Source organism: Hemitrygon akajei, chromosome 21, assembly GCF_048418815.1.
Source record: "Hemitrygon akajei chromosome 21, sHemAka1.3, whole genome shotgun sequence".
NCBI lineage: Eukaryota > Metazoa > Chordata > Chondrichthyes > Myliobatiformes > Dasyatidae > Hemitrygon > Hemitrygon akajei.
Window position 1 is genome coordinate 68422698 of NC_133144.1, and position 27632 is coordinate 68450329.

The 27632-nt window shown below is 41.1% G+C and overlaps 1 protein-coding gene across 2 annotated transcripts; it reads left to right on the forward strand.

The window, feature by feature from the left end:
- On the forward strand, window positions 1-27632 carry LOC140714408 (peroxisomal N(1)-acetyl-spermine/spermidine oxidase-like). Of its 2 annotated transcripts, none has more exons than XM_073025681.1 (7): window positions 1-279; window positions 4268-4751; window positions 7157-7356; window positions 11520-11775; window positions 16333-16445; window positions 16527-16684; window positions 25786-27632. In XM_073025681.1, the coding sequence occupies exons 1-7, from the start codon at window positions 105-107 to the stop codon at window positions 25921-25923; spliced, it is 1524 nt and encodes a 507-aa protein (XP_072881782.1). In that variant the 5' UTR covers window positions 1-104; the 3' UTR covers window positions 25924-27632. The 2 variants fall into 2 exon arrangements, with proteins under 2 accessions (XP_072881782.1, XP_072881781.1); XM_073025680.1 differs by having other exon boundaries at window positions 4-279; window positions 4262-4751.

Consider the following 27632-nt stretch of genomic DNA (forward strand, 5'->3'; position numbering starts at 1 on the left):
AACTTTGAAGTGCTCCATCTTTGCAGGCATCCGCGACCGGTGCAGCTACTGCGCAGAATCGACTGGCAGAGGCGGCGCAAAGCCGAGCCCCGAGAGCGAGCGGAATGGCTACCGCTGATGGTGACCTCGGACCGGGCCGGGACTGCAACATCGTCATCGTGGGCTGCGGAATCGCGGGGATAGCGGCAGCGCAGCGGCTGATGGAGCACGGCTTCGGCCGGGTGCGCATCGTCGAGGCAAGGGAGCGGTGCGGCGGCCGCATTTGGAGCCGCGGCTTCGGTGAGTACGGCGCGGTGATGGACAGAGCGGCGGCCAAACAGCATGCCAGCCAAGCCCGGAATAGGGCGACAGCGGCCAATGAGCAAAGGGCCGTGGGAGGGGGGCGGGGTTTTCAGTGCAGGGTGACTGTCCATTTTGTGACACAGGTCATTCAGCCCATCGTCCTTCTCTCCCATTTGTCCCCATACACTGTTGCCTCGTATATCAGGGTGGTACGATGTAGTACCTCAGTTTCAGAGAAAGGGCAGTGCAAACAGATAAGTAAGGTCCAACATGGGAGATTGGGAGAGCCAAAGTTATAACAGAATGGAAATAGTCCTTGACCTGGTGGAACATGATCTGAAGTTTTTGTACTTCTGCCCAATGGGAGTGGGGAGAAGAGAGAATGCTTGGGGTGGGAGGGGAGTTCCTGCGCTGTCTACTTTCGTAAGGCAGTGGGAAGTGTAGACAGACAGTAGAGGGGTGTCTAGTTTGTGTGATAGACCGGGTGGTGTTCAGGGCTCACACCAAGCTGAGATGTATTTGTAAAAATTGGTGAGTCATGGGATCATTGGAAGTTTCCTTAGCTTTCTGAGGAAGTGGAAGCACTGGTGTGCTTTCTGAATGATAGCATGCACGTGACTTGATGATTGTTACACTGGAAGTTTTTTTTAATTGCCCTCGAGTGATTCTTGTATAAATGGAGTCTTGATCTCAATCTATATTGTTTTGATCTTGGTTTAATCTTTTACTTTTCATTATCTATTAGACTTTCTTCTGCCTTGTTAGTGTTTTACATTATTCCATCTCAATAAGCTGTGTAATGGTCTTAACTGTATGAACAATACGCAATGTCTTAGTACATGTGACAACCATCATCATCATTATGTGCCGTGTCTGGATGATCTGAGTGATAATGGTCACATGAACTTGATTGTTCTTGGCAATTTTTTCTTTAGAAGTGCTTTGCCATTGCCTTCTGGGCAATGTCTTTACAAGACGGGTGTCCCCAGTCATTCTCAATACTCGTCAGAGATTGTCTGACATCTGTGGTCACATAACCAGGACTCGTGATATGCACCAGCTGCTCATATGAGCATCCACCACCTGCTCCCATGGCTTCACGTGACCCTGATTGGGCGGGCTAAGTTACACATTACGTTTCCTTTTATAGAGACGAATCTCCACCCCACCACCCATATATGTAACAATAATACACCATAAGACCTAGGAGAAGAATTAGGCCCATTGAATCTGCTTCACCATTCAATCATGACTGATCTTTTTTTTTCCCCTCAGCCCCAGATCCCAGCCTTCTCCCTGTAATCTATGATGCCATGTCCAATCAAGAGCCTATCAATCTCTGCCTTAAATGCACCCAGTGCCCTGGCCTCCACAGCTGCATGTGGCAACAAATTCCACAAATTCACCACCCTTTGTCTAGAGAAATTTCTCCGCATCTCTGTTTTGAAAGTACACTCCTCTATCCTGAGACTGTGCCCTCTTGTCCTAGACTTCCCCAGCATGGGAAACATCTTTTCCACATCTACTCTGTCAGGGCCTTTCAACATTCGAAAGGTTTCAGTGAGATCCCCCCCCCCTTCTAAATTCCAGTGAGTACAAACCCAGAGCTATCAAACATTCCTCGTATGATAACCCTTTCATTCCCAGAAACAACCTTGTGAACCTCTGAAATCTCTTCAATGCCAACACATCTTTTCTTAGATGAGGAGCCCAATACTGTTCACAATACTCAAGGTGAGGCCTTACCAATGCCTTATAAAGCCTCAGCACCACATCCCTGCTCTTGTATTCTAGACCTCTGGAAATGAATGCTAACATTGCATTTGTCTTCTTCACCACCAACTCTTCCTGCAAGTTAACCTTTAGGTTCTTCTGCACAAAGACTTGCATCTCAGATTTTTGGATTTTCTCCCCATTTAGAAAACAGTCTGCTCATTTATTTCTTCCTTCAAAGTGCATGACCCTGCATTTTCCAACATTATATTTCATTTGCTACTTTCTTGCCCATTCTCTTAATCTGTATGTCCTTCTGCATCCTACCCGTTTCCTCTACACTACCTGCCCCTCCATCAATCTTCATATCATCTGCAAACTTGGCAACAAAGACATCTATACCATCATCAAAATCATTGATCAATTGATCATTGGTTAAACCAGTATGAATACACAAGCAGCACTCAGGGTTCAGCATCAAACTTGTTATGCTTTCCAATGCCCAATGTTATTCATGCAAATATTATCCTAAGGGGGCTGGACAGGGTAGATGTTGAGATGAAGATGCAACAGAGTGCAGATGCTGGAATCTGGAGCATCAAACAATCTGCTGGAAGAACTCAGCATGTGGAGCAGCAACTGGGAGGAATTGTTGATATTTTGGGCCAAATTCCTGCATCTGAACATTGAGTTGTTTCCACTAGTGAGAGAGTCACAAAACAAGAGAATAACATCCAATCACTACAAAGAGAGGTCACCAAAATTTCTTCTCAGAGGATGGTGAGTCTCTGGAATTCTCTGTCTTGGAGAGTGGTGGCGGCTGGATCAATGGATTTATTTAAAGAGGAGGCAGGTAAATATTTGGAAGATCAAAGAATTGAGGGTTATGAGGGACTGAAACAGAAGGCAAGCTGAGCCCAACATAGATGAACCAGAATTATATTGAATGTCTGGGCAGCCTTGAGGAGCAGAGTTGCTTGTTCGTGGAGAATCTGAAGGAGCTGGACTTGGTGCAGATCGTGCTGCTGCCTGAGACAGGGGTCGGAGGAGGTGATATGCAGTCTAACGACAAGTGATGGTGGGTGGGTGGTGTGGTGATAGTGAGTGTGTGACGGTGGGTGGGTGACGTTGGTGGTGCTGTTGCCGATGATGAACTCCAAAACACTGAGCTGTAATCATGTCAGGCTAACCATTGCGTTATGTGGTGCCCTGTGAAGTACTTCATTACAGCTTTGGCATGTACTGCAAGGTACTTCCTTGTTGGAAGCCTGTTTTCTTAGGGGAAGGGGCTGTTGTTTTGCTTTCCTATTTCTTAAAAAGGATGAGAAATTCATGAGTACACAATAATGAGAGAAACTACAAGGCCAAGGTTGTGTGTACATTGCCAATAGAACAGTCTGCATTGACATCTTCTAAAAAAAATAACTGAAGATTCATCAACTAAAAGATAAAGATTGGCTTTATTAGTCAAATGTACATCAAAATATAGAGTGAAATGTGTCATTTGCATCAACAGTCAACACAGTCGAGAATATGCTGGTGGCAGCCCTCAAGTGTCACTGTGCTTCTGGTGCCAGTATCACATGCCCACAGCCTGGTAACTAGCACGTCTTTGGAATGTGGGAGGAAACCGGAGCACCCGGAGGAAACCCACACAGTCAAGGGGAGAACGTACAAACTCCTTACAAACAGCAGCAGGAATAGAACCCTTGTTTGCCAGAAGTGGTGATTGAAGAGGCCCATTAACAATGTTTGAAAGCATCTGGATCAGTACATGGATAGCAGAGGTTTAGAGGGCTGTGGGCCAAGTGCAGTCAGATGGCATATGCTCACTGGGCAACACAGTCAGCCTAGAAAAGTTGGGCAGAAGAGCCTGTTTCAGTGATCTATAACTTATTAAAACATCTACTGACAAGACTGAGCAGATAACATATAAGACCATAAGGTAACGGTGCCGAATTGGACTATTTGGCTCATCAATTTTGCTCCGCTGTCCCATCATAGATGAATGATTATCCCTTTCAATCCCATTCTCCTGCCTTCTCCCTGTGCCGCCCTGACTAATAAAGGATATATAAACCTCTACCTTAAATATACTCAACAACTTGGTCTCCACTGGAGCCTATGACAATGAATTCCACAGATTCACCACCCTCTGAAGAAATTTCTCCTCATCTCTGTTCTAAATGGATGTCCCTCTATTCTGAGGCTGTGCCCTCTGCAATTTCCATTATAATGAAAATGCTTCTGTGCAAATTTCTTTCAGCAAAAGGTTTGGTTGAAATTGGAGCACAGTGGATCCACGGCCCCTCGAAGCAGAACGCTGTATTTCAGTTAGCTGGCCAATACGGTCTTCTGGATGAAACAGCAATGTCCGAGGAGAACCAGGCAGTACAACTAGACACTCACCTGCCGGCCGTGACAACCTGTTACACCAGCTCTGGGAAGAGAATAGACCCAGAGATAGCAGCTTCCATAGAAGATCTATATTCAACGCTGTGCCTGAAAAGTAGAGAATTCTTCCAATCAAAGAAAGAACCTGTCCAGAGTCTGGGCGAATTTCTTAAGTGTGAAATAGCTCAGTGTGCAGAGAGTTGGAAAGACAATGAGGAACTGTGCAGTCTTAAACTGGCCCTGCTGAATGTGGAATTTAAACTGGAATGTTGCATGGCAGGCACTGACAGTTTGGATCTGTTGGCACTACAGCCGTATGGTGAATACATGATGCTGCCTGGGATTGACTGCACTTTTCCAAGGTTTGTGTTATTTTTATGCAGACCTAAAGCTTTAAGTTTAAGTTCTGGAGGTTGTTTTTCCTTCATGTACATTATTTCAATAGTGCTGTTCCACAACTTCTCCAGACCCTTCATCCTCCCCCCATTTACTGTCACAGACACTCCACACCTCATCCCTACACTGACACACTCCCCCCCACACACCCTCAACACCCCTTCATCCCCCCCATTCACTGTCACTATCACTCCACACCTCATCCCTACATTGACACACTCCTCTCCACAGACCCTCACCACCCCTTCATCCCCCCATTCACTGTCACTTCACACTGACACTCCACACCTCATCCCTACACTGACACACTCCTCTCCACAGTCCCTCACCATCCCCTTCATCCCCCATTCACTGTCACTTCACACTGACGCTCCACACCTCAAACCTACACTGACACACTCCTCTCCACACACCCTCACCACCCCCTTCATCCCCCATTCACTGTCACAATCACTCCACACCTCATCCCTACACTGACACATTCCTCTCCAGTCCCTCACCACACCCTTCATCCCCCATTCACTGTCACTATCACTGCACTCCTTATGCGCTGGGCACAATCACTGTGCTACTGTAATTTCACGCCTTGCATGCTACCTGAAAGAGTTGTTCATGCCAAAACTCACATGTCACTTTATCATTTCTTGTCAGACACACCAGAAACGGGCAGTTATGTAATTAATATTACTTTACCCATTTTCCAAGCCTATAAAAAGGAGTGATTTTTGCCGGATCGCCAACCCTTTCGCACTGCAGCCAAGAAGAGTTTAAAAATTAATAAGTGACTCAAAAGATAACATATTTTTCCAAAGCAAATCATTAGCTCAACATCTGGAGTCTTAGGGTCCTCAAGAACTCTTAAAGACCCCATTCTCTGCTATTGCTACAACTGATTTAATTATGATTGTCCACAGTGCATACACCCTCCCGAGGGATTGAGCATCAGCTGTTGTGTGGTGGGTATAATTTTAATGCTAATGACACAGCAGAACTTCTTTACCAAACTGGAGGTTTGGAGGTACACAAAGAGGTGGAGCCTCACATAAATTAATTTTGCTATTTTCTAATTGGCTGCAGACCTATATTATTGCATGGTGTCTGGAATCATATTATAATTCACATGGGTTTATTTATAATTCAACTTAAATGTATTGTCTTAATTATTAATTAATTCTCCATAATAATCATTTAGGTGCTGATTATAGGAAGGATGTAGAAACTTTAGAGAGGATGCAGAGGAGATTTACCAGGATGCTGCCTGGACTAGAGGGCATGTATTATGAAGCTAAGTCGAGTGAATTCAGGCTTTTCTCTTGGAGAGAAGGAAGCTGATAGAGGTGTACAAGATGATGAGAGTGGACAGCCAGGGACTTCAGAATCTGAATCAGGTTTATTATCACCGGTATGTGTCATGAAATTTGTTAACTTAGCAGCAGCAGTTCAATGCAATACATAATATAGAAGGAAGAAATAAATAAATTACAGTATATGTATAGTGGAGATTAAAAACCGTGCAAAAACAGAAATAATATATATTTAAAAAGTGAGGTAGTGTCCAAGGGTTCAATGTCCATTTAGCAATTGGATGGCAGAGGGGAAGAAGCTGTTCCTGGATCACTGAGTGTGTGCCTTCAGACTTCTGTACCTCCTGCCTGATGGTAACAGTGGGAAAAGGGCATGCCCTGGGTGCTGGAGGTCCTTACTAATGGATGTTGACTTTCTGAGACAGGAGTCCCTGAAGATGTCCTGGGTACTTTGTAGGCTAGTGCCCAAGATGGAGCTGAATAGATTTACAACCTTCTGCAGCTTCTTTCAGTCCTGTGCAGTAGCCCCTCTATACCAGACAGTGATGCAGCCTGTCAGAATGCTCTCCATGGCACATCTGTAGAAGTTTTTGAGTGTTTTTGTTGATCTGCCAAATCTCTTCAAACCCCTAATGAAGTATAGAACTTTTTCCCAAGGCAGAAATGGCTAACATAAGGGGACATAAATTTAAGGTGATTGGAGGAAAGTATAAGGGGGAATGTCAGATAGGTGTTTTTTTTTACATAATGTGTGTTGGGTACGTGGGACACACTGCCAGGGGTAGTGGTGGAGGCAGATACATAAGGGACATTTAAGAACTCTTAGATTGGTATGTGGGTGATAAAATGGAGGGCCATGAGCGAGGGAAGGGGAAGATTGATTTCAGAGTAGGTTAAAAAGTCAGTACAACATTTTGGGCCAAAGGGCCTGTACTCTACTATAATGTCCCATGTTCTAACAAATGACAGTAAATGAAAATTATTTGACAAAATCATTGATCAAGCTTAAAGTTTTACTTTGGTATGATGATCTTGATTACAATTAATATTTTATTGATTTTTTTCAGGGGATTTAACAGCCTCATTGATGAAATGATGAAACCCCTGCCAAAGAACTTAGTGTCATTCAACAAGCCAGTTAAATGCATCCATTGGAATGGTTCCTTTGAAACACCAGCAGCTCTGAAACAGTCTTACCCGGTTGTAGTGGAGTGCGAAGATGGCGAAAGTATACCAGCAGATCATGTTATAGTCACTGTCCCTTTAGGTGATGTACCATTTGAGATTCATTTTGTCCCTCACAAACATAAATGAACAGATTTTGTGTGAGGAAATCAGCTTTCACAGGCTCGATACTTTAGTAGTTTGCCCAGGATAATTAGTACGTCTAAAACTGAAAATCTGCAACTCAAAAACTTCACAGTCATGAATGAATCACTCCCTCACTCCATCTCTCACTCTCTCATTCCCTGCTGCCTGCCTTTCCAGCCCAACAAGCTGCATCGCCTAGCAACCCACCGATTTGATCCTGGCCTAATCACAGGACAATTTACAATGGCCAAATTTCTACAGTTATATTAAAAGCAAGAGGATAGTGAGGGATAAAATTGGTCCCTTAGAGAATTAGGGTGATCAGCTATGTGTGCAGCCGAGGGAGATGGGAGAGATTTTGAACGATTTCTTCTCTTCGGTATTCACTAAGGAGAAGGATATTGAATTGTGTAAGGTGTGGGAAACAAGTAAGGAAGTTATGGAACCTATGACAATTAAAGAGGTGGAAGTACTGGCGCTTTTAAGAAATTTAAAAGTGGATAAATCTCCGGGTCCTGACAGGATATTCCCCAGGACCTTGAGGGAAGTTTGTGTAGAGATAGCAGGAGCTCTGACGGAGATCTTTCAGATGTCATTAGAGACGGGGATTGTGCCGGAGGATTGGCGTATTGCTCATGTGGTTCCATTGTTTAAAAAGGGTTCTAGAAGTAAGCCTAGCAATTATGGACCTGTCAGTTTGACATCAGTGGTGGGTAAATTAATGGAAAGTATTCTTAGAGATAGTATTTATAATTATCTGGATAGACAGGATCTGATTAGGAGTAGCCAGCATGGATTTGTGTGTGGAAGGTCATGTTTGACAAACCTTATTGAATTTTTTGAAGAAGTTACGAGGAATGTTGACAAGGGTAAGGCAGTGGATGTAGTCTATATGGACTTCAGCAAGGCCTTTGACAAAGTTCCACATGGAAGGTTAGTTAAGAAGGTTCAGTTGTTAGTTATTAATGCTGGAGTAATAACATGGATTCAACAGTGGCTAGATGGGAGATGCCAGAGAGTAGTGGTGGATAATTGTTTATCGGGATGGAGGCCGGTGACTAGCGGGGTGCCTCAGGGATCTGTTTTGGGCCCAATGTTGTTTGTAATATACATAAATGATCTGGATGATGGGGTGGTAAATTGGATTAGTAAGTATGCCGATGATACTAAGGTAGGAGGTGTTGTGGATAATGAGGTGGGTTTTCAAAGCTTGCAGGGAGATTTATGCCGGTTAGAAGAATGGGCTGAACGTTGGCAGATGGAGTTTAATGCTGAGAAGTATGAGGTTCTACATTTTGGCAGGAATAATCCAAATAGAACATACAGGGTAAATGGTAGGGCATTGAGGAATGCAGTGGAACAGAGAGATCTAGGAATAACAGTGCATAGTTCCCTGAAGGTGGAGTCTCATGTAGATAGGGTGGTGAAGAAGGCTTTTGGAACGCTGGCCTTTATAAATCAGAGCATTGAGTACAGAAGTTGGGATGTAATGTTAAAATTGTACAAGGCATTGGTAAGGCCAAATTTGGAATATTGTGTACAGTTCTGGTCACCGAATTATAGGAAAGATATCAATAAATTAGAGAGAGTGCAGAGACGATTTACTAGGATGTTACCTGGGTTTCAGCACTTAAGTTACAGAGAAAGGTTGAACAAGTTAGGTCTCTATTCATTGGAGCGTAGAAGGTTGAGGAGGGATTTGATTGAGGTATTTAAAATTTTGAGAGGGATAGATAGAGTTGACGTGAATAGGCTGTTTCCATTGAGAGTAGGGGAGATTCAAACAAGAGGACATGATTTGAGAGTTAGGGGGCAAAAATTTAAGGGAAACAGGAGGGGGTATTTCTTTACTCAGAGAGTGATAGCTGTGTGGAATGAGCTTCCTGTAGAAGTAGTAGAGGCCAGTTCAGTTGTGTCATTTAAGGTAAAATTGGATAGGTATATGGACAGGAAAGGAGTGGAGGGTTATGGGCTGAGTGCGGGTAGGTGGGACTAGGTGAGATTAAGAGTTCGGCACGGACTAGGAGGGCCGAGATGGCCTGTTTCCATGCTGTGATTGTTATATGGTTATATGGTTAAATAACCTACTAACACTACATCTGTGGATTGTGAGAGGAAACTGGAGCAGTGGAGGAAACCCACACTGTTCACAGAGAGGATGGTAAACTCCTGACAAGCGACACTGGAGACTCTGAACCCTGGAGCATCCCAAGGTGTAATAGCATCACGCTTAACCACTGTGCTACCTTGATGCCTGTGTAATACCAATATGGAAAAGTAAAACTAACAATGTCCAGTGTTTTATGTTGGATGTGTTACGAACCCCTTAACTGGGTCACTTACCAGCAAAGATAGAGAGGTCCACTGAAGACTGATGGTACTATTTTTAAACGTTTTTATTTATAAAGGGGCACAACAGTAAGGTTAAGACAAACATTCAGATAATCTACGTCGTCAATACTCAATCTAAAGCGCGGGTATAGTAATAATCATCAATAAGAAGTGGCTCTATCGTTTTGTCTAGGGGTAAAAATATTGTCCGATGGAAATATAAAAGTCTCGCAAGTTCATGCAGGCTTTAGCCTTTTGGGGACCGCTGGGTTTCACTTGTTGGAGAGAGAGAGAGATTTTTGGTGAGAAAAGAAACTTGCCCAATCTTTAGGATGCAAACCGTTGAATCGGGAACGTGGGTTCCCCGTTGTTAGTTCGAAGTCCTTTTTGGTGTTAACAGCCACCCGTTCCCCAGGCCAGGGGAAGCGGACCACACGTGGCTTCCGAATAGCTTCCCGTTCTCACGGGAGCGATGAGCGATGGTGTCTCCTTCTGGTGCGTCGCTAGAGGACTGCCTCCTGCAGCCCCTCTTTTATCTTGACTTACAGAGTTGTAGCTGTCAATCAGGGTGGGGTGATACAATCCCACCCCACATTGCCCGAGGGTGTACACGTAGCCCTGATAGCTGGCACGTAGCATAGGGTCGCAATCCACAAAGGTGTCTCCAAGAAACAATGGTCAAATCCGTTGCGTTGTCTTTCTGAGGATTCTCTCTCATTTCCTGGGTCCAAGACCCGAATTAATAGCGATCTTGCGATTCTCAGGAAGGAGGGGGCTGGGATCATAACAGATGTCAAAATGCTCTTACATAATATTCACCCATACAAATGTTCTAGGTTTCCAGTGGAAGCAATTGTTTGTACCAGTCAAAAAATGAAGCCGTAGCTTTGGCTTCTATAATGTTTCAATAATCAAACACATCTCACTAGTCCTTACATTTCTTGCGATAATGAACTGCATGAAATCCTACACTTTTAAAATCCTGTTAACCTTTCACAAGTCAGCTCAAGTTGCTGGGGGAGCCCAGCAGTGTTTATGCTGAACATTGTGGGCGTATGATGTGTGATGACGCTTACGGGCTGTCCCAGCACATCGATGGGTGTGTAGGCTGTTAACACAAACGACACACTTCACTGTGTGTTTCCATGTGATAAATGAACCTAAATCTGAGCCTGACTTTACAACTTACTGTCTGTTACACCACTGGTTTGTAGGGCAGCAATAAAGCTTCTAGTTCTCTATCTGTCCTTGACGTAGCATCGCACACAGATATAGAAAGATCCTTCATTGCTGTACTGGTAATATTTTTTTTGACCGGTCAGGTTTGTTAACCTGGTTTGAACCCCCAAACCTGAAGGACCGCTGGAGCACTCTTAGTCTGCCTCTGCCCTTTGACCTCTTTGGCATGGGTGACCATGCCCAGTGCCAAAGCACATGGACCTGCCTCTAGCCAAGGTACCTCTACAGATCATTGAAACATGCAAGCCTTCAAATCCCAAGGCAATGTTGTGGTCATCTTGGAAGCTGACAGTTTAAGATAACGTTTAATTCATGGGCCTGTGTAGTTTTGGTTCTTGGGTTTGACCCACAGTTAGTTCACTCTGATTGAGTCCATCAAACACAAAAATAGCCCAAGGGTGGGGTCTTTCACTATGAATGTCTGCAAGAAAGCTAATCTCAGGGTTGTATATGGTGACATGTACTTTGATAATAAATTTACTTTGAACTTTCTGAACTTTGAGTTTTGGGGTTAACTGCTTATTGAAGATCACACTAATTGTTTTCCAGGCTTCCTCAAGGAACATTACAAAACTTTCTTCTACCCCCCACTTCCTCCCAGCAAAACCAATTCAATTCAGAAAATGGGTTTTGGAACAAATGATAAAATCTTTCTTGAATTTGATGAGCCATTTTGGGAGCCAGAATATGATTTAATCAAACTGGTCTGGGAGGATGAATCTCCGTTAAATGATCGGCCGCCAGACCTGCAGAAGACCTGGTTTAGGAAGATCCTTGGTTTTATTGTCCTTAAACCAGCTGAAAGGTAATGATGCACATGATCTATTTTAGTGTCTAACGTCAACAGTTTGTTGTGCTTCACCCAGATTTGGAGTTGTAGTTTTGAGAACATTTTAATTGTCTGAATGTGCCTTAATAAGAAGCAGTGATTTCACCTCTAAATGCTGTAACCAGCTAACTGTTAAAAAGCAAGAACCGTGTGGAGAGTGGGTTGGACAGGATCAAACCAGCATTTTTGTGAATATTCTTTGAACCCTCTCCAGTTTCTTCACATCCTTTCTAAGATAAGGGACCCAAACCTACTCACAATACTCCAAGTGAGACTTCACCAGTACTTTATAAAGTCTCAGTATTACACCCTTGCTTTTATACCCTAGTCCTCTTGAAATGAATCCAAAACATTGCATTTGCCTTCTTCACCGCAGACTCAACCTGCAAATAAACCTTTAGCGAATCCTGCACAAAACTCCCAAGCCCCTTTGCGCCTTAGATTTTTGTATTTTCTCTCATTTAGAAAATAATCAGCCCTTTCATTTCTTCAATCAAAGTGCATGATCATAGACTTCCCAACACTGTATTCAATCTGCATTTTTGCCCATTCTCCTAATCTAAGACCTTCTGTAGCCACTCTACTTCCTCAAAACCACCTGCCCATCCACCTATCTTCATATCATCTGCAAACTTTGCCACAAGCCCATCAATTCCATCATCCAAAATATTCACATATAATGTAAAAAGAATCAGTCCCAACACAGACCCCTGTGGAACACCACAAGTCACCAGCAACCAACCAGAAAAGGCGCTCTTTATTCACACTTTTTGCCATCTGCCAGTCAGTCTCTGCTTTATCCATGCTCAAATCTTTCTTGTAATACCAATGGGCTCGTAGCTTGTTACGGATCCTCAGGTGTGCCACCTTGTCAAAGGCCTTCTGAAAATCCAAGTACACAACATCAACCGATTCTGCTTTATCTATCCTGCTTGTTATTTGTTCAAAGAATTCCAACAGATTTGTCTGGCAGGATTTTCCCTTGAGGAAACCATGCTGACTGCAGCCTATTTTATCATGTGCCTCCAAGTACCCCAAAACCACATCCTTAACAATTGACTCCAACATCTTCCCCACCACTGAGCTCAGACTAACTGGCCTATAGTTTCCTTTCTTCTGCCTCCTTCCCTTCTTGAAGAATGGAGTGACATTTGCAATTTTTCAGTCTTCTGGAACCATTCCAGAATCTAGTGATTCTTGAAATATCATTCTAATGCTTCCACAATCTCTTCAGCCACCTCTTTCACAACCCTGGGGTGTACACCAACTGGTCCAGGTGACTTATCTACCTTCAGAATTTTCAATTTCCCGAAGTACTTTCTCCCTAGTAATGATAACTTCACACACTTCATGCCCCGTCACCTGGAACTTCCACCATACTGCCAGTGTCTTTCACAGTGAACACTGATGCAAAATAGTTATTCAGTTTGTCTGCTATTTGCTTTTCCCCCATTACTACCTCTCCAGCATCGTTTTCCAGCAGTCCGATATCCCCTGTCGCCTCTCTTTTACACTTTATATATCTGAAGAGAGATTGGCAGCTGGTAGTATGACAGCCTTTACTTGGCACACACAAGCTGATAACATTTGGAGTCACTCTGGAGAGGGGCTCCCTGAGCTAATATTACATCACATTTTTATATGCTAAAGATCAAAAGTATCAGCAGGACCATTACTATAGTTGCAATGCATTCATAATGCTTTCTTTGAATTACATATAATTTCCAAACACCTAGATCTTCTCACCAACACTCCAGACACCCAAAATGAATGTTAATCACCGGTCTCTCTAAACTGCACTCATGCATGTGCAGACATCTCAGGTCAATAGGGTGTTTCCTGGTTTGCAATCAATCTCAGTCTGCAGCTCCAGGAAGACCATTGTTCTGAGCTGCATTTTTACCTCAATCTACAATCCAAGTTCAGATCTGAAGACTAGGGTTGCTATTGTAATGAATATTTGCCAAATTCCATGTCTCCAGAATATGCCCCAGCACCCTTAGTAACATGGAGGTCCAGAGGGATCCTGCGGTCCAGGTCCATCGTTCACTGAAAGTGTCTACACAAGTGGATAATGGGTAAAGAAGATGATTGACATGGTAGGGCTGTTGAGTTTAAGAGTAAAAACTTCAGTCACACTCCACCTGGAGTATTTTGTGCATTTTTGAATAAAACATTAGCCACACTCCACTTGGAGCATTGTGTGCAGCCTGTATAAAACTTCAGTCTCACAAACCTGGAGTATTTTGTACATTTTTGTATAAATCTTAAGTCGCACTCCTCTTGGAGTATTGTATGCAGCCTGTATAAAACTTCAGCCACACTCCACTTGGAGTATTTTGTGTATTTTTGTATAATACTTTAGCCACACTGCACCTGAAGTATTTTGTGCATTTTTGGTCACCTCCATTACAGGAAGATGTCATGTCTATGGAAAAGGGCACAGAAGAGGTTTACCAGGATGCTTCCTGGATTACGGGGCCTGAACTAAAAGGTTAGGTTGGACAAACTTGGGTTGTTCTCTTTGGAGAGTCAGAGGCTGATGGAGGCCTGCGAGGCGTTTGTAGTTATGAGAGTCATAGAGAGAGTAGATAGTTGGAACCTGTACCCCAGAGTAGAATTGTTAAACAGCAGAGGACATGCTTTAGGGTTAGTTGGGGGTTGTTTAATGGCGATGTGAGGGGGCAAGTTTTTTTTAATACGGAGTGGTCGGTACCTGGAATGTCTTACCAGGGTACAGGCGGAATCAAGTAGTTTAGGGTAGTTAAAGAAGCCATACAAAGATGAATGCTACACAATAGGAGGAATCGTATAGACCAGCACAGCATCGCAGGCCAAATGACTTATCGAGAGACATTTCTCTAACTTCTGGTAACCATTGAGGCTCTCCAATGGTTGGGGTTAACCATGCATATTGTGTCCTAGCTGTCTAAGTGATACACAAGCCAGGCGGTACGATATGGAGAGCAAGCTGTTTCCCGTGCAACAGGCTCCCTACGCTACACGCAACTGATGAATCCAAAGGAACGGCAGAGACTGATATATTTTGGCACCGACAGCATCACAGGAGTTGCCAGTCAGTGTTAAACTCAACATAGGACTGTTTTGGGGACTCCAGCTCCGGACTTTTCCTCGGCAGTTACTCCGAAGCCTTCTCCATGAATGGCTATAGCCACAAGGCAGCAGAGGTTTCAAATCAGAGTTCCCCTTTTCTTAGATGAGCTGCCAACCACGGCTGATGAACCCCATCTGCCCGAAGTGACTGGTTTTAAGGCGCCTTAACCCTGTCAGTAGAAATTGTTCTGCCGGACTTAGTAATTAAGGCTAGGAGCTGGACTTGGTTGTCAGAGGCTATTTGAGATGGACATCATTAAATCATTGGGAACATTTAATAGGTAGTGGGAACTTATCCCCACTACACCTCCCCCCCTTGAACAACATTGAAGAACCATTCTGGTAATCACTTCTCTCTGTTACCCTCTCCCTTCATTCTGCTGGTCCTCTTACACCCTGTCTTCACATCCACAACCCTCATACCCTGCCCGTTAGCTTAGCCCACCTCCTTCCCTTATTCAGTGTCTCTTGTTCTTGCCTATCAGATTCCTTTTTTAGCTATTTCCATCTCTCACCACCCAGCTTCGCACTTCATTAACTTTCATCTCCCTCCGCCACCTACAAGCCCCCTCACCAGGATTGACCTATCAGCTTGTACTCCTCCTTCCTCCCCACCTTATTCTGTTTTCTTCCACCTTCCTTTCCAGTGGCGATGAAGGGAAAGATCTCAGACTGAGACTAGGACTGTTCATTCCCCTCCGCAGATGCTGCCTGACCTGCTGGGTTGTACCGTCCACTGGTGTAAAATTCTATTTCCTAAAAGTATTTACTAACCCACAATAAGACAATTGCTGATAACCACTTAATTTTAATGATTTAACTAGCATGGGATCCAGGGGAACTTGGCTTTGTGGATACAGAATTGGCCTGCCCAAAGAAGGCAGAAAGTGGTGGTGGACACAGAGGTACTGTAGATGCTGGAAATTTAGAGCAATATATACAAGGTGCTAGAGAAACTCGGCTGGTCAGGAGGCATCTACGGGTGGGAATAAACAATCGACATTTGGGCCAAGACCTTTCGTCAGCACTGGGAAAGAAGGGAGAAGATTTAAACTTCTTTAGGGTCGGCATATTCCAAAGAGAGTCCGCAGTAGAGCAGAAAATCATAGACACGAGGTACTGCAGATGCTGGAAATCGAGCAATACACACAATGTGCTGGAGGAGCTCAGCAGAGGGTGGTAGCAGATGGAACATATTCTGTGAGGAGGTCGGTTACCTTTCGTGCTCCGCAATGATCTGTTCTGGAACCCCTGATCTTTTGAAATTAGCATTTGAAAATAAAGTTTAAAATTTACATTATATACATTTTTGAATACACTAATAGAGCAGAGGTGAAGCATATTGTGTAAAGTTTGAGAAGTGAACCTAGGATATTCAAGGTTCATGCCAGACTTCATGACTGTGTTTTCTGGTTGCAGGTATGGCCATGTCCTCTTAGCTGTGCTGGCAGGGCAGGAAGCCAACCTAATGGAGCAGTTATCAGACTCTGATATTAAAGACTGTTTGACACAAATCATACATCAATTTACAGGTATAATTTCTCACATTGCATATCAATACAAGTCAATACTCAAACACCCTACAAAATACTGATAAATATTTTTTTATTTAGGAAACCCCTCAATACCTCCACCAAAGAGTATAGTACGATCAAAATGGCACAGTGATCGGTTCACAAAGGGATCCTATAGTTATGTCGAAGTTGGCAGTTCGGGTGATGATATAGATGTTATTGCACAACCTCTCCCATCAACGTCTGCAGAGGAACAGGTATATCCTGATTCTGTTTTCTTTATTATGTAAAGTACACTCAGTGGCCATTTTATTAGGTACACCTGCTCATTGATGCAGATATCTACTCAGCCAATCACGTGGCTGAGTAGATTCAGGAACAGTTCCTGCTGATTGGAGTGTGGCTAATGTTGTCCCACTTTTCAAGAAAGGAGGGAGAGAGAAAACAGGGAATTATAGACCGGTTAGCCTGATGTCAGTGGTGGGAAAGATGCTGGAGTAAATTATAAAAGAGGAAATTACGACACATTTGGATAGCAGTAGAAGGATCAGTCCGAGTCAGCATGGATTTATGAAGGGAAAATCATGCTTGACTAATCTTCTGGAGTCTTTTGAGGATGTAACTATGAAAATGGACAAGGGAGAGCCAGTGGATGTAGTGTACCTGGACTTCCAGAAAGCTTTTGATGAAGTCCCACATAGGAGGTTAGTGGGCAAAATTAGGGCACATGGTATTGGGGGCAGAGTACTGACATGGATTGAAAATTGGCTGGCTGACAGGAAAGAAAGAGTAGCGATTAACGGGTCCCTTTCGGAATGGCAGGCTGTGACCAGTGGGGTACCGCAAGGTTCAGTGCTGGGACCGCAGCTGTTTACAATATACATTAATGATTTAGATGAAGGGATTAAAAGTAACGTTAGCAAATTTGCTGATGACACAAAGCTGGGTGGCAGTGTGAAATGTCAGGAGGATGTTATGAGAATGCAGGGTGACTTGGACAGGTTGGGTGAGTGGGCAAATGTATGGCAGATGCAGTTTAATGTGGATAAATGTGAGGTTATCCACTTTGGTGGCAAGAACAGGAAGGCAGATTACTATCTAAATGGAGTCAAGTTGGGAAAAGGGGAAGTACAACGAGATCTAGGTGTTCTTGTACATCAGTAAAGCAAGCATGCAGGTACAGCAGGCAGTGAAGAAAGCTAATGGCATGGTGGCCTTTATAACAAGAGGAATTGAGTATAGGAGTAAAGAGGTCCTTCTGCAGCTTTACAGGGCCCTGGTGAGACCCCACCTGGAGCATTGTGTGCAGTTTTGGTCTCTAAATTTGAGGAAGGACATTCTTACTATTGAGGGAGTGCAGTGTAGGTTCACAAGGTTAATTCCCGGAATGGCGGGACTGTCATATGTTGAAAGATTGGAGTGACTGGGCTTGTATACACTGGAATTTAGAAGGATGAGAGGGGATCTGATTGAAACATATAAGATTATTAAGGGATTGGACACACTGGAGGCAGGAAGCATGTTCCCGCTGATGGGTGAGTCCAGAACTAGAGGCCACAGTTTATTCTTAAACTGTAGAGGTAGGGGTAGGCCATTTAGAACAGAGATGCGGAAAAACTTTTTCACCCAGAGAGTGGTGGATATGTGGAATGCTCTGCCTCAGAAGGCAGTGGAGGCCAAGTCTCTGGATGCATTCAAGAGAGAGTTAGATAGAGCTCTTATAGATAGCGCGGTCAAGGGATATGGGGAGAGGGCAGGAACGGGGTACTGATTGTGTATGAACAGCCATGATCACAGTGAATGGTGGTGCTGGCTAGAAGGGCCGAATGGCCTACTCCTGCACCTACTGTCTATTGTCTATTGTGGCAGCAACTCAGTGCATAAAAGCATGCAGACATGGTCAAGAGGTTATTCAGACCAAACATCGGAATGGGGAAGAAATGTGAACTAAGTGACCATGGAATAATTGTTGGTGCCAGGCAGGGTGGTTTGAGTAACCCAGAAGCAGCTGATCTCCTGGGATTTTCATGCACAGCAGCCTCTAGAGTTTACAGAGTGGTAGCTTGCCTGAAACGTTTATGAGTGGCAGTTCTGTGGGCACCTTGTTAATGAGAGAGGTCAGAGGAGAATGACCAGACTGGTTCAAGCTGACAGGAAGGCAACAGTAACTCTAGTAACCATGTTTTACAACAGTGGTGTGCAGAAGAGCATCTTTGAATGCATAACACATCAAACCTTGAAGTGGTTGTCTTGCAGCAGTAGAAGACCACTGCTATACCTTATAAAATGGCCACTGGGTGTATACATTAATTTTCTATCTTAAAGATTAAAATTGCTGTTTTAGATCTTCCTCTTGGGCAGTCCCAGGGCCAGGGTGCTTGGCTTCCACGCCATTTCTGTGGGCTCTGAGGTGGTGGATGAGCCTTGTGTGAGATCACCAGATTCTGTGTTTGATGGGGGTGGTGACTGGATTATATGCATGCTCCTTCCACAAGCTACACTTTACTCATCAGACTTGAGGAGGTATGTGCCTCCACAGAAGCTTCACTGTACTGAGTAGTTAGAGGCTCAGGATCCCAATGAGTTGGTGCGGATGAAGTCAGCAGTAGAGGATGTGTACAGACAAGAGACTGGAGATTGGAGACCTAACGTCTACAAGTTTAAGATTCCAGGAGGCCTGGACGTGTCCTGTACTGGGGTTGGAGGCCTGTGAGTATGAGGGGGTGGGAGAGAGTGAAAGTGGTGTGTTTTTGCTGTTATTGTCTTGTTCTGTTGTGGGTGCTGCTTATGTGCATGTGTTGGACATTGTGGGCATACTATGTTGGCGCTGGAGTGTATGGTGAGAACTTGCGGGCTACCCCAAGCACATCCTCGGACTGTGTTGTTAGTGACTTTGGATCGATTGCTACGGAATTCACGTGTGTAATCATGGCGATCGCCATGACCCTTACAATGGAGGGGGGTAATGAGCTTTTTTTTTATTCACAACATTAGTAGGGGGGTATTTTGTTATTTTTTTTTCTTTATAATCTATTTTTCTTTTACCTTTCTTTGCCTGGGCAATCGGGGGGGGGGGGGTGGGCAGGGGGAGACACATAGCAACACGGAGAATTTTAAAAAGATTCCCCAAGGTACTACGAAAATTGAAAGGTTAGGTATTACTGTAGACTGGAGTAACCCTGTTAAAAATAATGACTAATTTACTGAATTTTTAAAGTTTTAATGTTAATGGGCTTAATGCACCGGTGAAAAGAAAAAGAATTTTAACATACATTAAGAAAATGAAAATAGATATAGCTTTTTTACAAGAAACACACTTAACAGAGATAGAACATCAGAAATTAAAGAGAGATTGGGTCGGAAATGTTATTGCAGCTTCATTTAATTCAAAGGCGAGGGGAGTTGCAATTTTGGTTAATAAAACTTTACCAATTAAAATACAAAATGTATTAATTGATTCTGTGGGGAGATATGTAATTATACACTGTCAAATTTTTTCAGAACTATGGACTCTTAGGAATATTTATGCACCAAATGAAAATGATGTAAAATTTATACAAGAGGCCTTTTTTAATTTGGCTGACGCACATGACAAAATATTAATAGGTGGAGATTTTAATTTTTGTCTAGACCCAGTTTTAGATAGATCAACAAAAGTTGTTACAAAATCAAAAGTAGCAAAATTAACTTTATCATTGATGAAAGATTTAAATTTGATTGATATATGGAGAAGAATTAATCCAAAAGAAAGAGATTACTCATTTTATTCAAATAGACATAAAACCTATTCAAGGATAGATTTTTTCCTATTATCAACGAATATTCAAGACAGAGTGAAAAATATGGAATATAAAGCAAGAATATTGTCAGATCATTCCCCCTTGACAATGACAATGATAATGATGGATAAAGAGGAATCGATTTACAGATGGAGATTTAATTCAATATTTTTAAAACATCAAGATTTTTGTGATTTCATGAAAAAGCAGATTCAGTTTTTTTTAGATACAAATTTACATTCAGTTGATAAATTTATAGGTTGGGAAGCAATGAAGGCATATTTGAGAGGCCAGATAATAAGTTATACTTCTAAAATTAAGGAATATATGGTAGAAATAGATCAATTGGAAAAAGAGATTACAAAATTAGAAAAGGAATCTCAAAGATATATGACAGAAGAAAAACGAAGACAACTTGTTAACAAGAAGTTACAATATAATACACATCAGACATACCGAACAGAAAAAGCAATTATGAGAACTAAACAGAGATATTACAAACTAGATGAAAGATCACACAAGATTCTTGCTTGGCAGTTAAAAACAGACCAGATTTCCAAAACGATAAATGCAATTAGAACAAGTGTAAATAAAATTACTTATAAACCTTTAGAAATTAATGAAACTTTTAAGAATTTTTATTCTGAACTGTATCAATCAGAATCACAAAATGATAATGTCGAGATAGAAAGGTTTTTATCACAAATAACTCTTCCAAAATTGAATTCGGAAGAACAGATATGCCTTTTACATTAAAAGAGGTCGAAGAAGCTCTAGGATCACTTCAGAGTAATAAATCCCCAGGAGAAGATGGTTTTCCACCTGAATTTTATAAAAAGTTTAAAGATTTACTAATTCCTCCTTTTATGGAGTTAATATACCAAGCAGAAAGAACGCATAAACTTCCAGAATCTTTTTCGACAGCTATTTTAATAGTATTGCCAAAAAAAGATAGATCTTTTAAAGCCAACATCATATAGACCTATTTCTTTGTTGAACACTGACTATAAAATAATAGCAAAAAATTTATGTAATAGATTATCTAAATACTTAACAAAATTAATACATATGGATCAAACAAGATTTATCAAAAATAGACAATTGGCAGATAATATAACTCGGTTACTTGGCATAATTCATTTGGCACAAAAGAGGGAGGAAATGAGTGTGGCAGTTGCTTTAGATGCAGAAAAAGCATTTGATAGATTGGAATGGGATTTTTTATTTAAGGTATTGGAAAAATATAGATTAGGAGTATCTTTTATAAAATGGATTAAAACCTTAAATACTAATCCCAAAGCTAAAGTAGTGACAAATGGTCAAATTTCAACATCATTTCAGTTAACAAGGTCAACTAGACAAGGTTGTCCATTATCACCTGCTTTATTTGTGTTGGTGATAGAACCATTAGCTGAATTAATTAGAACGGACCCAGATATTATGGGTTTCAGAATTAACCAGGATAAATTTATTTGCTGACGATGTTCTGCTTTATTTAACAAACCCACTGTACTCGCTGCATAAATTATCTTCTAGATTGGAAGAATATGGGAAAATATCAGGCTACAAAATAAATTGGGATAAAAGTGAAATTCTACTCCTTACTAAAGGAGACTATAGTCAATGTCGGCTAATAACTCAATTTAGATGGCCGATAAATGGTATAAAATATTTGGGTATAAGAGTTGTTAATGATATAAAGAATTTATATAAATTAAATTATTTACCATTATTGAAAAAAATTCAAGAAGATCTTGATAAATGGATGACATTACCAATAACATTAGTAGGCAAAGTCAATGCTGTAAAAATGAATATATTCCCTGGATTACAATATTTATTCCAAACACTACCAATCCAATTACCGCAGAAATTTTTTCAAGAGTTAAATAAATGTGTGAGGAAGTTCCTTTGGAAAGGTAAGATGTCAAGAATATCGTTGGAAAAATTGACATGGAAATTTGACCTAGGAGGGTTACAACTTCCAAACTTTAAGAATTATTATAAAGCAAATCAACTTAGATTTATTGCATCTTTTTTTGATGAAGATAAACCGGCATGGATTAGAATAGAATTAGATAAAGTAGGAGAAAATATACCAGAAGATTTTATATATAAGTGGGAATCTAAATGGATACGGGAAAAGAAAGAATCTCCTATATTAAAACATTTGATTGATTTATGGGATAAGATAAATGTTGATGATGAGATAAAGAAATCTTTATTAGCAAAAAAACCTTTAATTCAAAATAAACTTATTCCTTTTTCAATGGATAACCAACTTTTATACAATTGGTTTCAAAAAGGGATTAGATATATAGGAGATTGTTTTGAAGGAGGTATATTAATGTCATTTGATCAATTAAAAAATAAATACAAAATATCAAACAACACTCATTTTTGTTATTTCCAATTAAGGGCTTATTTAAGAGATAAATTGGGTCAAACAATTTATTGCTGAAACCTAATGAAATAGAAACTTTAACTCAAAAAGGAAAAATTTTAAAAATTATTTCTTGTATGTATAGTTTGATTCAAAAACAGGCAATTAAACAAGGAATTCATAAGTCAAGACAAAAATGGGAAACTGATTTGAATATTAAAATTGAAGAAACAAGTTGGTCAAGACTATGTCTTGACAGTATGACAAATACAACAAATGTCCAGTTAAGATTAGTGCAATATAATTTTTTACATCAATTATATATTACACCACAAATAATAAATAAATTAAACCCAAATTTATCTGATCAGTCTTTCCGATGTAATCAAGAAATTGGTACTTTTTTTTACACTGTACTTGGGCTTGTTTTAAAATTCAACCTTTTTGGACAAATTTAAGAGTTTTATTGGAACAAATTATTGGAACACAACTTCCACATAATCCAACATTATTTTTACTAGGCGATATTGAAGGGATAAAACCGAAATCCAAACTGAATAAACATCAGAAAGAATTCATAAAAATTGCATTGGCAGTAGCCAAAAAGGCTATTACAGTTACTTGGAAATTGGATTCATACTTAAGTATAGATCATTGGAAGAATGAAATTTTCAGCTGCATTCTACTTGAAAAAATTACTTATAATTTAAGAGATAAATATGAAATATTTCTGAAAATTTGGCACCCTTATTTACAAAAGATAGGATTAAATATATAGGTGCTCAGAAGATAAAATTATTGGTTATCTGGGGAAAGAAATAAATATATGTACTAAAGCTATTATGAACTCCGTGGAGCATGTGGGGATCTTCTGATATCCAGGCATTCTTTCTTTCTTTCTTTCTTTTTTCTTTTTTTTTCTCTTTCTACAGGGATATGTTGGGGGGGAGGGGGGAAGAGTTGATAATTTTTTTCCTTCTGTAACCTATTCGAAAATTCAATTTAAAAATTTATTTTAAAATTTTTTTTAAAGAAATTGCTGGGCCCTAGCAGAGATATTTAAATCATCCTTGGGGACTGACGAGGTACCAGATAGCCTATGTTCTGTTCAAGAAAGGCTCTAAAAATAAACCAGGAAATTATAGGCCAGTGAGTTTGACGTCAGTAATGGGAAAGTTATTGGAAAGTAATATAAGTATTTAGATAAGCAGGGACTGGTTACAGATAGTCAGCATGGCTTCATGCGTAGGTCATGTTTAACCAATCTTATAGAGTTTTTCAAGAAAGTCACCAGAAAAGTTGATGAAGGCAAGGCATTTGTCTACATGGACTTTACCAAGGCATTTGACAAGGACCCGCATGGGAGATTGGTCAAGAAAGTTGGTCACTCAGCATTCAAGATAGGTTCATAAAGAAAGCTTTTGGCATATTGGCCTTCATAAATCTCAGTACTGAGGACAGGAAATGAGATGTTACATTGAAGTTGTATAAGACATTGGTGAGGTGTAATTTGGAATATTGTGTGCAGTTTTGGTTACTTACCTACAGGAATAATGCAAATAGGTTTGAAAGAGTACAGAGAAAATTTACAAGGATGTTGCTGGGTCTGGAGGACCTGAGTTATAGGAAATATTGAGTTGGTTAAGACTTTATTACTTGGAACGTAGAAGATTGAATAAAGGTATATAAAATGATGAGGAGTATAGATAGGGTAAATGCAAGCAGGTTTCTTCCACTGAGGTTGGGTGAGACCACAACCAGAGGTTGTGGGTTAAGGGTGAAAGGTGAGAAGTTTAAGGGGAACATGAGGGGAAACTTCTTCACTCAGAGGGTCATGAGAGAGTTCTATGAGCTTAATTTCAAAGTTTAAGAGAAGTTTGGATTGGTGGATGCAATTAGGCAGTTTAATAGTTCGGCATAGACTAGATGGGCCGAATGGCCTGTCTCTGCTGTACATTTCTATATTTCTTAATGGATCTCAAGGAAGATGGCCTGTCAGAAACAGAAGATCGGCCTGTCAAAGACAGAAAAGCTAATGGAAACATTCTATAAATTAAACTGCATACTAGATCACAAATTAGGGTTAGTCCTTAAGTGGTTGCAACCAACTCCAGCTGTAAACAGCTGGCTCTTGCTGTTGATGGATTAAACCATGATATCAATATTTTCCCAGTCTTATTAACAAATTAAATAAAGGAAAGAGTAGTTACTTGGATGATACTGAATTTTCCACAGTGAACCCATATAGCTGTGTGGCATATTTAATGGACATTTTCAAATCCTGTGTGATATTTTATACTTCTGAAAATATTTTTTTAATCATTATTTAACCTTTTTTCTCTTTTAATTTCTTCAGATAATTTATATAGGCTGCTCATTTTGCCCTTTTCCTAATGATGAATTATCAATATTTTATAAACAGCCTATATTTTCATTTTAAGATTTAAGTTTGTTTATTGTCATTCTTCAGTACACAAGTGTAAAGCTCACAGAATGGTTGTTATTTTGGATCCAATACAGCATTAAAAAAAACACCATAAGCATAAAAACACAATAAATATAAACGTATAAGATAGGTTATATAGATTGATTGACACCAGGCACAGAAGTGCCTGTACATAAGGTGATTGACAGGAAATGATGAAGTAGTGTTGGTTTGGTTGTGGAGGGATGGGTTAGTGAATGGAGGTGTTGATCAGTTGTACTGCTTGAGGAAAAGGTTTTTGAGTCTGGTATCCTGGCGTGGATGCTACGTAGCCTTTTTGCTGATGGGAGTGGGACAAACAGTCCACGAGTGGGGTGGGTGGGATCTATTAAGATATTGCTGGGCTTTTTCCAGCACCTTTCTGTATATACAGTATGTTCTTAATGGCAGATAGGCCAGGCAGTTTCTGTACCACACGGTGATGCAGCATGTTAGGATGCTGTCCATTGCACAATCTGTAGAAGGTTGTGAGAATTGGTGCGTATAGTCCAGCTCCATTCATCCTCCTCAGAAAGTGGAGGTGTTTACTAGGCTTACCTTAAACTCTAAGCATCAGGGCTGGGAGCAGGAACAGCTACCCTGACCACTCTTGCCCTCAGTGAGACCACGGCTGATCCAGTGGCTGAAGACTAAAAAATTTTAAAATAGAAGTCTTTGAGGATAGATATTTGTGGTTCATGGTGCGATTTAATAATTTCACATTGCCGTTAGCCTTTACAGGTGCTTTTTGCTGGTGAAGCCACTCACCGAACGTTTTATTCCACGACCCACGGTGCCTTGGAATCGGGATGGCGAGAAGCAGACCGCCTGAGAGACTACTACCTGCATCACTGCAACGTGAAGGGTTAAATTACCTGGCAGTCAAAAACCACTTCTGCTGCGCTGGTAGCTGATTGGGCCATTCAAAAGAAGTGGCAAATCTGTCCTCATTTTCAAGTTATTCTTTACCATTCCTTTGTTTTTCATGCCCCCCACTATTCGTGGCTCTAGTTATCTCCTTATCTCTCTTACTGGCTCCTCTGCTTAGACTTTAATCCATGTGAGTTTAACTATTAACAACTTTCTGTGCTGGATGAATTCTAGACAAGTCACTCCCAGAAAGATAGAGAATCAGAATCAGGGTTAATAGCACCAGCACATGTTGCAAAATGTGTTGTTTTGCAGCAGCAGTACATTACAATACTTAACAGTAAAAACTATAAATTACAATAAGAAATATATTTTAAAAGGAGAATTAGATAAACAAAAGAGAGGGGAGAAATGTAGTGAGGTAGTGTAATTGGTTCAATTTCCTTCCAGAAATCTGACGGTGGAGGAGAAGAAGCTGTTCCTAAATCATTGAATGTGTGCCTTCAGAATTATGTACCTCCATCCTGATGGTAGCAATGAGAACAAGGCATGTCCTGGGTGATGAGGTCTTTAATGACGGATGATGCCTTTTTAAGGTGTTTTGGATGCTGGGGAGGCTAGTGTCCATGACACGGGTGGCTGTGTTTGCAAGCCTCTGCAGCTTTTTCTGATCCTGTGCAGTGGCCTCTCCATGCCAAATGGTGATGAAACCAGTTAGAAGGCTCTCCATGGTGCATCTCTAGAAATTTTTTAAGTATCTTTGGAGACATTTCAATTCCCCTTGAACTCCAGGTAAAATATACCTGCCCAGGAAAGATCTTTAGAGATATTGGCACCCAGTGCTGAAGAATACTGAGTACTTGGCAGAGAAAGGTGTCAGACGGGGATGACAGGGTTACTTGGAGGCAGCTCTTGATAGCCGTCCGCGGAAGATCCCATGGATAACAGCAGGAGGGAGGGCAGAAAAGGCCAATGTCCTGTTTCTGTGCTGTGGTGCTCGCTGACTCTATGGTCAGTGACAATTACTGTATTTCCAGTCTAGTGCCAGCACCAGAGCTGGGAAATGTAAATTACCTATAATATATTAAATGAATGAATCTCCATGTTGTCATCTCTGTTACTACACTGGAAGGCCACTTGTCTTATTTTTTTTCTTCCCGTGAGTTTTAATGTAAGGTGCAAGCTGGCCTCCAGATTGACATGATGCATAGCATTTCTGCTCTCTGCCCAAGCCCTGTCCATCTCTCTATGGCTCAATCCTCATAACTCAGTCAGTTGACTGTAAAAAGCAATATTGTTCTTCTTCTCTGCATGGCCGTCGTTGCTTGGATGTTATTCCTTGGTCTTGGTAATCAAAACTAAAATTTATTTTCAAAATGCAAATAATTTTGTAGATTATTAAATGTTTTTTATCAATTATCAATGACAAATTCTTAACGTCTGAACATCTGTGGCTCATTTGAATTTAATTGCATCTTTTGAACCCAGTTGCTGGAAAAAACTTTTTTTTGCTTTGAATTTACTGAAAATGTCATAGCAATATGTAAAATGATTGTTTTTCCCGTACTCTATGGACATTTGATAAACAGTGCTTGAAATGCACTTAAAATTCTCATATTGTGTCCACAAGAATGTGATTTTTACATTCATTTAAAATTACTGAATGTCTGCAAATCTATTAAACACTTACTTATCCTGGATTTCCAGCA

Coding starts and splice junctions, on each gene's coding strand:
- LOC140714408 (XM_073025680.1), top strand. CDS start 105: ATGGCTACCGCTGATGGTGACCTCGGACCGGGCCGGGACTGCAACATC. Junction 7,357..11,519: donor TATAGTCACTGTCCCTTTAG/GTGATGTACCAT, acceptor ATTGTTTTCCAG/GCTTCCTCAAGGAACATTAC. Junction 16,685..25,785: donor CAACGTCTGCAGAGGAACAG/GTATATCCTGAT, acceptor CATTGCCGTTAG/CCTTTACAGGTGCTTTTTGC.